Raw genomic sequence first — 12,578 nt, forward strand, 5'->3', positions numbered from 1 at the left:
AAGCAGTTTATGTATTCAAGCCCCATTCCCCTCAGTTTGGTTGTTTCTGGTTGGTTCGGTCCTAAGACACGCACAAGGCCCTTTCAACTGACCTCTCTAGCTGTCATCCTGGTTCTCTTTTGCCTTTTATGCCACAGTTTTTGGGGGCAGCCAGAGCCTCCACATCCTTCACTCCACAACTTTATAGTTGGATTTTTTGCCTCCCATGTTCTACCAGAACCGCTCTCAAAATTCACCAGTAACCATCTTTGGCTCGAGGACCTTTTCTTTGTTCTTGTTTTCCTTGACTTCCCTCTCCACAAGCTGTTCCTGCTAGCAGTGGTCCTTTTCCTCCTCCAGCTCCTACCTCTAGGCTTCCCTTTTATTGCTTCGGCCCTTCTCTCTAGCTCGGAGAGTTTCTTCTCTTTTCCTTCTTTCTCTTTTTTAAGATTTTATTTATTTACTTGACAGAGAGAGAGAGATCACAAGCAGGCAGAGAGGCAGGCAGAGACAGAGAGGGAAGCAGGCTCCCTGCTCAGCAGAGAGCTGGATGTGGGGCTCGATCCTAGGACCCTGAGATCATGACCAGGACCCTGAGATCATGACCTGAGCTGAAGGCAGAGGCTTAACCCACTGAGCCACCCAGGCGCCCTCGGAGAATTTCTTTATGCTCTCAGCTCTAAGAATCAACCCTAAAGTTGGCCACGCCCTCCCATTTGAAAAGCCTCCCCACCCCCACAAGCCTGCAGGCGATACCCTATGGCAGGAGGCATCAAGAGGGAAGGAATAGTTTGGGGAACCTAGGCCTGAGTGACCTCAAGGTGAGAAGTTTCCACTTGACCCAGAGATTGGTGGAAAGATCTCCTTTTTAGATGTTAATGTGCAGACCAATCACCTGGGGACCTTGTTAAAATGCAGATTCAGTAGGTCTGCTGTAGGACCTGAGATTCTGCATTTCTGGTAAACTCCCAGCTGATACCCACGTGGCTGGTCCATAGACAGTACTTTGAGAAGCAAGGGGCTAGATCACACTTGACTACTGTCAGGTTTCCTGGGGGTTTTCCTGCGTTGTTTTTGTAGCTCATCTGGAAATTAATCCAACTTGAGAACCAGGATGCTATTGTTTGCATCTCCGTGTTCCCCATTGATGCATTACTTCTGGGTGTTCCTATGAACACTTGATTGATAGGACCCAGGGCTGGGTTGTTTATATCTTCTAACTTTGCTTTACAAACACTAATTTAACCACCTCACAATTGTGAGGCAAGTGGATCCTTTCTTTCCTTTCTTTTTTTTTTTTTTTTTTGGACTATACATAGAAACCAAGAAAAATGAATGATTCTCCAAAGAGTGAGTCACATTTCAGATTCTGGTCTGCAACTTCTTTGCTTAGAGGGGTCCCAAGGACTGGTCCGGTGTGAATTCTAACACTGCCTCTGCTTGGGTTCTCACCTGACTGCTCAAGACCACCTACTCACTTTCTGGACCTCATTTACTCTTTCCTGACTGGTAAATAGGAGTCTCTCTCCCTTTCTGTCTCCTCTCATAGGCAGGTTCAGGAGCCTCAAGGAGCTGCAAGCTCCATGTTTAGGAGGCCAGATGCCTGACGCTGAGGTGACTCAAAGGTTGGGAAGCAGACAGCTGGTCCAGCCCACATGCCAGAATCGCCCCCACACAGCATCTTTACAACTGTTCTTAGCTGTGCAGATTAGAAGCACCTTTTAAAAAGACATTGTAAAGAGGAAGTGGGGTGGGGTGGGGTGGGGGCGGGGAGAAAACCACAGAAATCATAGCGTAATAACCACCTCAACATAGTGTCCCATGTCCCTTAAGTTCAGCTTCTGAAACTGAATTTTTGCTTTCAGGGATTTCTCCCATAGCCATAAAAATAAAAGCAACTCCAGTCTCTAAAGTAGGTTACACACAGAGAGCAAGCTGATAAATGCAGATGCCAAGGCACTTTCACCCTTTTCCAAACCAAAAATAGGACTTGGAAATTGTCTCAAGAAAACGGGTGCAGCTTGAGAAAAGCTGGGGAGAAAAGCATGGGTGGGGTGCTCCTGCCCTGGATTCACTCGGCCCACAGCAGACCTTTGGAGCAAGACAACTTGACTCCGTGAGGATTCCTCGCAATGACTGTCCCCCCTGCCCGCAGGATCTCTTCCCACGGTCTGGTCTCACTCACTCCCCACCGGCCACCAGTGCTGCAGGATTCCAGCGGGTTTGTAACTATTCCCCTACTCCCATTTCTGGTAACCTACTGTAAAAAGTTTCTATTAATCAAAACCTGGAGAGGGGGGCAAGGCGAAGAGGCCCTTTTGGATTTCTTCATCAGAGCAGCTCTGTGATTCATTATCTGTTCTAAAAAGCGGCACATGCAGTTCCAGGAAAGGGGGAGCGGAAATGCTGTGTAGCCCAAGTTTGGGCTCCCCTGGCTTTGCCTCTCCTTCCCTTCATCTGGCCACAAGCCAGACTGTTTTTCAGCAGCTGCTCCTGTTTCTAGATGGATACTCCCAAACCCACCCCCTGCTATTATGATGGAATTGGGGGTCTGGTGAGGCACCGGGATTGGGCGACCAGACCAGCTACCACAGCTGTGGCTTGATCTCCAGCGTAGAGTCTCCAGAGATTCTGCACGCCTCAAGGTCAGGAAACCCAACTCTGCTGCATCTTAGCTGGTGGTAGCATTCCCCATCACAGCTCTTCCCTGGGCCCTCAGACTCTTCCCCAGGTAAACAATGAATGTGAGTGTCCTCAGGAGAGGCTGGAGGGAGGACTAGGACCCAGAGAGACCGGAAAGAAAACTGCAGCACTGAAGGAAGTATCTGTGCCACAGGGCAGGGTGATGCTGAGACTAGCTAGAAAGAGCGAGCCACGCAGATGTGGATCAACCCGGAGAAAAACTCAAATGGGATCCAGGAAAGGGATCAAGTATGGAGAGTAACCAAAGGAATTCCTGCTCCTCAGAGACAACGTCAGTGCTTTGAGCCAAGGGAAAAGAATGGTTTTCTTTTACCTTAGAGAAAGCAAGTTTCCAGGAGCTGCCCTGCCCCAAGACTTGAGAGATTGAATGGAGTGAAAAACCAGCAGGTGGGAACACATGACGTTTGGCACATCCCTGAGTTCTAGAAAAACTGAAGGGAGCCTGGCATCTAGTAGAATGACAGGCTGCGGCCCCAATCCTGGCACTAAGAAGGCCCAAATTCATAGGGAGAAAGTAGAGGGTGACCAGGGCTGACTTGGTGCCAAACGGGTACACAGGGGAAGGCTGGGTCTTACCTTCGTTCTTTAAGATAGAGATGTGGCTTATCACACAGGCATGGGGGCTTCTTGTGACCAGGCCCCAGAAAACTTCATTTGATAAAGTAAGTAGATTTATCAAGAAGCACCAGGGGCCTACTTTATGCTAGACCCTTAAGAGAATCACCTGCTGAAGGTGCTCAGTGGCAGAGACAGCGACCAGATCAGCCCTTCCTCCTGCGCATTGGGAAGCTGACAGCCAGGACTCACTCACCTGCCCCTCAGCAGGCAGCATTCAGTGGTGCAAGATGCTGCTGATCCGAGGAGTAGGGGAGAGGGAGAGGCCCTCTTAGGAATGCAGTCCCAGGAGGCTTCTCCCTCCCTGCTTGTAAGATTCCAAATGTCTGAGATAAACCCCAGGATATAGTCCAGCAAAGACGCTTTGGGCTATATTCCTCTGAAAGAGAGCGGGAGAAGGGTTTTATTTTTAAAATCCTTGTTCCTGCTGGGGGAGGGGTGGGTGGCAGGCATTGGGAAAAACTGTTTGGATCAGGAAGGAGGCATTCTACTAGATGCGGGTATCCTTTTAGACTTTCTGCTCTCACACATTCTCTTCTCTATACACTCAGAAATTGTTAGGAAAGAACTCCAAGGACATGAGTTAAGATCACAATGGTTCCTAACATCAATTCTGCTTCCACTGTATTTTTCTTCCCAAGGCTTTCCACTGGGTAGAATTTTAAATGTGAATAATGGTTCAAAGGCTGAGAAACAAACTGCTCATTACTGGAAAGAGTGCCAGGAATCCTGGGAAGCAGACCTCACTCCCACCGGAGTTCTGCACCTAATAGTAATGGATCCTTTCATAGTCATGGGAGGGTGGGATCACTGTTTCTTTTCATTCTCGTCTTCTTTCAGTAACTGCTGGGATAAAAGCAAGCCTACAAGAATAAAAAATTCACAAACAGGACAAGAATATTTAGGGCAAGAGATCAGAAGTTCTTTGGTTATTCAGTGAACTGAACTAACTCTACTTTTTAAAAAAGTGTAAGGAAATAAATGTCCATCAAACTCCATGTCGCAGTGGGTATTAGCCTTTCAACCCTATCTCACAGGCTCTGAGTTGTCGTGCCTAGCAAGTTGAGGTAAGAGACTGAGACTAATCCAGTGATAAAACGGAGCAGTTTTGTCATTAATTCCGTTCCCAATATTTACTATATCTTTAGTCTGAGAAGAATTCTACCAATGTTGCTAAATAGCCCATTCCTTTCCACTTCTCATCACCAAATCCAATCAGTGAAGAACTATAGGGTTAGGAGGGTTCTTCTAACTCTAGTAAGTGCCTTCCAGAAAATCCAGTCACCTGAAGGGGCAGTTCAAGCTTTCCATCATTAGTTCCTTTCCCCAAATACAATCAATGATTTCTGAGAGGGAAGATAGGTTTAAAGTGACATGGTTAAGAAGCATTATACTAAAGCTTATCACCTTTATTCATTATCAATGTGATCTTCTTGGAGTATTCATCAAAAGGCACTTTAAATGGACACCTGGGTGGCTCAGTCAGTTGGGTCTCTGCCTTCAGCTTGGGTCATGATCCTAGAGTCCTGGGATCAAGCCCTGTATTGGGCTACCTGCTTGGCCGGTAGTCTGTTTCCCCATCTCCCTCTGCCCCTTCCCCTGCTTGTGCTCTAACAAATAAATACTTTTTTTTTTTAAAGCACTTTAAACAACTAGTTTTTACATGGCACTCAAAAAAATTTTTTTTCCTAGACCACGGCTAAGGTTAATTTGATCAAGAGAAGAGGTCCCTCCCAGAGTGGTCAAGTGGTTAGATACTACAGCTGTAGCTTCATTTCTAGTCACAGTGAATCTGATTTAGATGTGTGTGATATCCCTAACCTGGCACTAGGAAGGCTCTTTTCCAGGACCTATCAATTAACATGGCTTAAGAAACATTCTATGCCCAAGCAATTCAGCTAAAAATAACTCTATGGGCTATTTTTTTTTTCTTTACTCATCCCACAGAAAGCATTTGTTTGTCAACAAGATCTTTGCTCCATGAGTGTTTTCACTCCTGCTTACTCCTCCCTGAAAATAGAGTTGATACGATCAGGAAAGTCAGAGTCGGTGTGAGACGTACAGAACAAAACCATGCCGATGCAACTAGACTTTCTAACTGCCAAGTGTTCAGAGAATAAAAGAACCCAGCATTCATAGATAGGCTAAGTTTAGATTCTCCCCTACTCGCCTTTCTTACAAATATACACAATTCTTTGACAGTAATATATCTGATTTATACACAAAATTCACTTCTAAGTTAATAATGGTAACTGAATGCTGCTATGTTCACTTTTCTAAGGAATTTCAGGGGCATTAACTCATTAATTTTCACAGCCCTTTGAGGTAGATCCAATTATCTCAATTTCACATTTGGGAAAACTGAGGCAGAGAAAAAGGAAGTAATCTGGAATTCGTCAGCTAATAAGTAGCAGAGCCAAGATACAAATCCAGGAAGTCTGGCTCCAGAGCCCATGCTCTAACCATTACACTACATTGCTTCTGCAACAATCCCACAACAAAAACAATGCTGTTTTCAGATTTCCTACAAAGCTACGTCTCCCTATCAAATATGTCCATTTACATTCTCTAAATCAAACAGACACATGCTCCTCTGGTTGATCTTAACGTGACAACATCAATAGGAACTTTAGTCTTATCCAAAATATATTAACTCTCTTAAACACACCAAATGTTACCTCCTTTCAAGTATAAAAATGCACTGAGATAGCTGCTCAAGCATAATTACTTTCTAGCAACAGGAAATGTTTGCAAAATTCAGGCCCTGGACCCCCTCCTTCAGTTTAGAGTCAGCACTCAAATGGATCTCTTGTGGCTACAACAGAACTCAAGTAGCTAATCTCTGAAAGAAAAACACGTCAATTTTAATAAGACTGATTAGACAAAGTTTAATTCTAAGAATATACTATTAAGGTGATAGAGCATAAAGCAGAAAGTTTCTTATACTTAATGAATCACTAATAGATTTGTCAAAAAGTCAAAGCACTGGCCTAATCAGCTATGACAGAAGTCCACATAATCAAGACTTTAGGAACACCAAATCACCATTCATTTGCTCCTTCTCTAAGGAAGGTCATAACCCTTACTTAAAGCTTTGTCCAACCTCAATTTGTCCCATCTCTTAAACACCCTGTTTATTTATAAGCTGTTATAAACCAATACCAGCATTTAAAGTACTAGCAACAATATTTTAAGATATCCTTCTAATTGATTTGCTTTTGAAATAGATTAATGAATACCTTTCAAACACTGAATATTTGCCTTAGACAAAAAGCACTCTTAAATGCAGTGATTATAGTAAAATCGACGGATGATTTGGCTGTCATTACCTAAGTGTTTACCAAGACCCAAACACCAGGAGCAAACCAGGAAGTTTTGCTAAGTTGAGTTTGCCTAGCCCTCCTTCCTTATCTAATTTGACACAAGCAATTTCCTTTCACTGATGCATTTACTTTCTACAGATAAAACAATAAAAGAGAAAAAAACATTGAAAATTCCATCCTGACATCCACTGGACTGCAGGGTGGATCTGGCCAACTAGGCAAGTCAGCCTCATCAGCTTCCTTCATGTGTTAGTTTATTTCAGTAACAAAACTGAAAGATAACCCGTTATATAGTTTAACAGGATACTAAAAGGTAGTTGTTATGAAAACATTTTTGCATATGGGAAGGGCTTCAAAAGTTGGCACTAAATTTATTTAATAACAGACACCATTATATTGGCCTGTAGAAAATCAAATTGGGCTAAACTGACTTAAGAAAAGCAGTTGCAGTGACAGGTTTCAAGAAACTGGCCGGCCACTGATACTAGTATCTAATAGCTATTCTCCCATCCAGGGGAGAAACCGTAAAGGGGTCTCTCTTGGTACTTAGTGAAGTCAGCAAACAATGTCCCCAGTCTGTGCATGACTGATATTGAGAACTACACTTTTCCAGGCGGGAGCATAGTTCCCCTCCTCCCACTTCTCTCCCAACCCAGACAGGTGATTACAGACAAGGAGGCAATTAAGTTGCTTCAAAATATTTAATACGTGTTAAACACGTAAAGTTACATTTTTATACAAAAATCAATACAACGAAGGAGAAAATACTGTACAAAAACGTTGTCAGCAACCCCAACCTTTATACAACAAAGACTGGAGTCACCGTATCTACAAAACCATAACGTCTTTCCACTTAGGGCTTCTGTCTGTAAACTTTTGTTTCATTAAACACTTTTTAAAAGCACTGTGTAGTAGTTCTGATCTAGAGCTTTTAAAAATATATCTATTCTCTATAAACTCCATATTTCCAAGCTTGAACTCTTCTGTGAAGTTCATCAAGCTTTTTTTTTTTTTTTTTTTTTTCCCTGTGGGGAAGACAAGGGCCGCTCATATTCCCTTTTCCCCGAGTAATCACAGGGTATAAACGTTTTTCAGTGAGATGGGAGGGGAGGGGAGAGAAAGAATCCAAGTCTCTACCCCAGACTAAATCCCTCGTTTTAGGAAATCCTGTGAGGAAATGCCACTCCTGGCACCGGTGCGGTGCTAGCTTTCATGTGAGGGGTGTGTGTAAAGTCCCTTCCTCCCCCGAGTACGAAAGGGGAACTCCCCAGCGCCGGCGCTTTCAGCCGCTTCCTTCTCGGTGCTGCCGGCAGAGGAAAGTCCCTGTCTGCCCCCAATCTCCTAAGCCCTGGGAAAGGGGTGATGCATTCCAGAAGGACGAAATAGTCTTAACTCAACGAGACGAACAGACGTACACAAACATAACACTACACAAAAGTGAACGATCGTCCGCTGGCGACAAGCCTCACACGCCCAAGTCTCCAGGGGAGACCGCAGGCAGGCTTGGCGCCGCGGGGCCGGGCCCAAGGGTAGTCCGTGCTGCCCGGCAGCACCCGCGGTCTCCGCCCCGCGCCCAGCGCCTCCTGTCCCTGGGCCGTCCTCGCAGCCTCACGTCGGGGCCACCCCGCTGCTCAACCTCCTTCCGACGGGGGGCCCGGGGGCTCAGAAGGCCACGATGGCTGTGCTCCAAGGGTTAATGTCTCTCAGCACTGGCTTATCGCAGCAGATCTGCCCGGGCTCGGCGGCTTCCGGACCGCTCTCCTCTCCTTCAGCTTCCTCCCGGCCGCCCCCGGGGCTTTTCCGCAAGAGTCCCGAGAAGCTGGAACCGAAGATGCTAATGAGGTTAGCCACGTTACCGGTCTCCATCTCCTCCTCCTCCTCCTCCGCCGCGGCCGCCGCCCCGCCCGGCTGCTCCTCCGAGTTCCGGCGCGGCTTCTTCCTCGGGCTGGAACCGGGCGCCGGGCAGTCCCCGGGGCCGCCACCCACGCCCGCCGCGCCGCGCTTCCGGGGGCCGACGGCGGGCGGTGCTGGGGGCTCGTCCTCGGCGGGCCGCGGCGCGCAGCAGCAGTCAAGTCGGGGGCACGCGCCCAGCGGCCCTGGCCGCTCCTCCGTTCCCGGGAGACAGCCGCAGGGACGGCGCGCCCCACGAGGCCCCTCGGGGAAGCCGTCCGAGCCTCCGGCGGGGCCCCCGGCTCCTCCCTCCGCCGCCTCGCGCGGTCCCTCCACGCAGCGCCAGGCAGCTTCCGCCGCCTCCGCGCCTCCGCCCCGAGGAGTGTCCCCGGCGCCCGTCACCGGGGCCGCGGGCTCGGCGGGGCCAGCGAGGCGCTCCGGCTGCGGCTCGGCGTCGGGCCAGGAGGCAAGGGCGGCCGGCGGGGGCGGCTCCCCCCAGCCCGCGGGCGGCCCGGCCGCCGGTTCCCCGGGCTGCGGCGGCGACACCGCCGGGCTCCCCGCGGGACGGGCCAGGTAGAGGCCCGGGCACGGGTCACTCAGGTAGACCTGGCGGGCGCTGCGCAGCACCAGCGAGACCAGCAGGTTCTTGTGCAGCTTGATGCCGCCGCGCTGGACCCGCGAGTTGTAGATCTTGCCCAGGGAGATGCTGACGATGCGGTGAGCCTCCAGCTTGAACTCCATCCTGCCTCCCCCTCGCGGGGCCGGCGCCGAGGTGAGGTGTGAGTCCCCGGCTCACGTTCGGAAGCTGAGAGGGAACGAGATGGCGTCGACAAGTCCGGTCCGGGGCTGGACCCTGGATACCCGAAGGCTGAAAAGAAACGACTCCGGTGACGCGCTCAGCGACCTCCCCGCGTCCTAGCCACCACAGACAACAGCTCAGTCCCACGTCCGGTCGCTAACTGAGGGCAGCCCGGCCTCCCGGCGCCTTATATATGCCCCTCGACCGCCAATCGCGACGGGCCGCCAACCGTTCCGGGGCCGAACGGCGCGCCCTCGTGCGCCAAGCGCGGCCAATCGGAGGCCGAGGAGGGGCGCCTGGGCCATTCGAACGTTAGTCCCGCGGAGCAGGCTCTTAAAGGGGGCGACGACGAGCGGCGCTGGCCGGACGCGTCCGGGCTTGTGCTCTGCGGGCGGGTGACGGGGCGGAGGCTGACGGGGCGGTGGTGGAGCTAGAAGGGGGTGTGTAGTTAAGGATTCTAATGGCTTGTGGGCTGGCTAGCCAGAACCAGAGGGAACTAACCCGCTCGAACTTTCATCTGAGTATACCCTGGGTAATAAATAGTATTACCACAAGGTATTTAGCAGAGTGCCTTGCCTTCCTGGAGTCACACACACAGGCTTAGCATCGGTCGACTCTGACCCCCCAAGAAAGAAAAAGGGGGTTCTAAAAGATCCTAAGTTTTTGGCTGTTTATTAAGGAATTGTGACTAGCTACGAAATTACTGGTTCTCTACTAAAGCCATCATCCATCACCCTGTTCTCAAACACACTTATCCCATCGGTTACAATGAAAGGCGGTACAAGTTCTCCTCAGAGATTTCTCCTCAACACAAGGGCTGATCCGTTCACCCTTGGAAGAATCTACCAAGTTCTAAAAATACAAATAGAGAAGTCCTGTGTTCCCATCATGATGTCATACTTTTATTTTGTGTCAAAGTAAAAATACAGGGGAAGACTATTCCAGACTTTTCTGGTCAGTCAACAACTTAGTCCATCTAGGGAGCCTTAGTACCTGGCGTTAGGGAAGAATCACCACAGGGGGTGTCCAGAGTCCTGGCCTAGGTTCCTGGACAGTCAGTCTGAGTTCGTGCGCCTAAGCTCCAGCACAGACCTGCCAATGATTCTGGGTAAAGAACTGCAGGGCACCTTAGTATCTCCAACTCTAAAAGGGAGAAATCACATACACATCCACTCTATTATGCAGAAGATAAATGACAACTCTCACCACCCACAGATAAATGGATAATACATACACATAATGGAATATTACTCAGCTATAAAAAAGAATGAAATCTTGCCATTTGCAATGACATGGATGGAGCTAGAGAGTGTAATGCTAAGTGATATAAGTTAGAGAAAGACAGATACCAGATGATTTCACTCATACGTGGAATTTAAGAAACGCAACAAACAAGCAAAGGAAAAACAGAGACAAACCAAGAAACAGACTCTTAACTGTAGAGAACAAACTGATGATTAGCAGAGTGGGGGGAATGTGTGAAATAGGTGATGGGGATTGAGGAGGGCACCTATGACTCCTGGGTGGCTCAGTCAGTTAAGGGTCTGTCTTTGGCTCAGGTCATTATCATTATTATGTTCTCAAGGTCCTGGGATTGAGCCCACATCATGAGGCTCCCCGCTCACTGAGGAGTCTGCTTCTCCCTCTGCCCCTCCCGACTCCTGCTCTCTCTCTCACTCTCAAATAAATAAATAAAATCTTAAAAAAAAAATGGAGGGCATTTGTTGTGAGGAGCACTGGGTGATACAGGGAGGTGTTGAATCCCTATATTGTACACCTGAAACTAATATAATACTGTATGTTAACTATACTGGAATTAAAATTTTAAAAAGTGACAACTCTCAGCCACAATCTGAATCATAAACTTAAGCATAACTTTCTTAGACTCTACATGGGATAGCTGGCCTGATCCTATACCAGGGTTTGGCCAAGTGGGATATTTGGTTAGGAGAAATAGTGAAAAGTGGGCTTGGTAATGGCCAATTCAAGTCAAGAGGTCTCCAAAGGATGTGATGGCTCAGTAACATAACTTACGCCACAACTTATTAATGGTAATTGAGACACCAGGCCATGAGACCCAGGTTCCTCCCCTCTAGGAATTTTCAGCTTGCATAAAGGAGATAAAATAGTAACATGAATAATTACAGAAGCAAGACACATACTTTGAGTAATAACTTGAAAATTATTTCTTCTATTTTCTCTTTCTTTGAGAGTTATTAGTCACTATAAAACACTGATTAAGAATGCAGGCTTTGAAGGGAAGCTTCCTGAGTTGGAATTCTAGCTCCACTTTTTCTTGTTGTGTGAACTTTGGAAAGTTATTTTAATTCTCTGTGCCTTCATCTTTTCTCTCTCTCTCTCTCTTTTTTTTAAAGACTTTTAAAAAAAATTTATTTGACAGAGAGAGAGATCACAAGTAGGCAGAGAGGCAGGCAGAGAGAGAGGGGGAAGCAGGCTTTCCGCCAAGCAGAGAGCCCGATCTCAGGACCCTGATATCATGACCCGAGCTGAAGGCAGAGGCTTAACCCACTGAGTCACCCAGGGACCCCCATCTTTTCTATCTTAAAACAGAGATGATAGTCCCCACCTCTTGGAGTTTTGGGGAGGATAAAACAAGGTAACACATGTGAAACTCTTAGAATAGCCTGGCACATAAGAAGCTATCACTGTATGTTAATTAGAAAATATCACCCCACACAAGACCCAGGGGTGGGAGAAGAGGATGAGGAGAGAAGAAACAGATAAGAGAAAGAAGCTATGCTTGAAGAGGGTGTTGAAAAACGCTGAGGTAGGATCCACAAGTTCTGAGTGGCAGAAGCAACAAAGTTTGATATAGGGAACATATCATTTGGCAGATGTGACAGACATCTAGAGTAAGTGGAAAACGCTAGAAACAGGGGCTGGAGCTATATGACAGTGGGTCATGAACGTCTCAATGAGGACATGGAGCCACAGGGAACTACCTAAGGTTGTTGAGTAAGAGAACCACAGAATAGATTCTAGAACAGTCAGTACACTTAATTTACAACTGAACTATAAAGAGGATCACTCAATTATAAAACTCTTGTGAAAGTCTAGGCAAAGGGTCGTGAAGGCCTGAACTAAGAGGAGGTAAGAACTAAAAAACAAAAAACAAACAAAAAAGAAACATAAGGAACCACAGTGATGATCTGGGATGTCACCACCCACTCAAACAGGGAACTGAAAGAGTAAGTAGTTGGTAAAGCTGCCCCGCATGAGCTGGGAGTCTCACCCCTGCCCCTGCATTC

General features: G+C 47.7%; 2 protein-coding genes across 2 annotated transcripts in view; both read right to left on the reverse strand.

The window, feature by feature from the left end:
• Nucleotides 1-7,302: 7,302 nt before the first annotated feature.
• IER5 (immediate early response 5) lies at nucleotides 7,303-9,482 on the reverse strand. Its single transcript, XM_032862710.1, has one exon. The coding sequence runs from the start codon at nucleotides 9,249-9,251 to the stop codon at nucleotides 8,283-8,285; it is 969 nt and encodes a 322-aa protein (XP_032718601.1). The 5' UTR covers nucleotides 9,252-9,482; the 3' UTR covers nucleotides 7,303-8,282.
• The window catches only part of LOC116870652 (putative HLA class I histocompatibility antigen, alpha chain H), a 36,017-nt gene continuing 32,885 nt past the window's right edge, over nucleotides 9,447-12,578 (reverse strand). Inside the window, 1 exon segment of the mRNA XM_032862564.1 lies at nucleotides 9,447-9,694. Within this exon segment, the coding sequence (XP_032718455.1) occupies nucleotides 9,447-9,694 (248 nt within the window).

Source organism: Lontra canadensis, unplaced genomic scaffold, assembly GCF_010015895.1.
Source record: "Lontra canadensis isolate GAN:19392208 unplaced genomic scaffold, GSC_riverotter_1.0 scaffold24, whole genome shotgun sequence".
In the NCBI taxonomy this organism is placed as follows: domain Eukaryota; kingdom Metazoa; phylum Chordata; class Mammalia; order Carnivora; family Mustelidae; genus Lontra; species Lontra canadensis.

Coding starts and splice junctions, on each gene's coding strand:
- IER5 (XM_032862710.1), bottom strand. CDS start 9,251: ATGGAGTTCAAGCTGGAGGCTCACCGCATCGTCAGCATCTCCCTGGGC.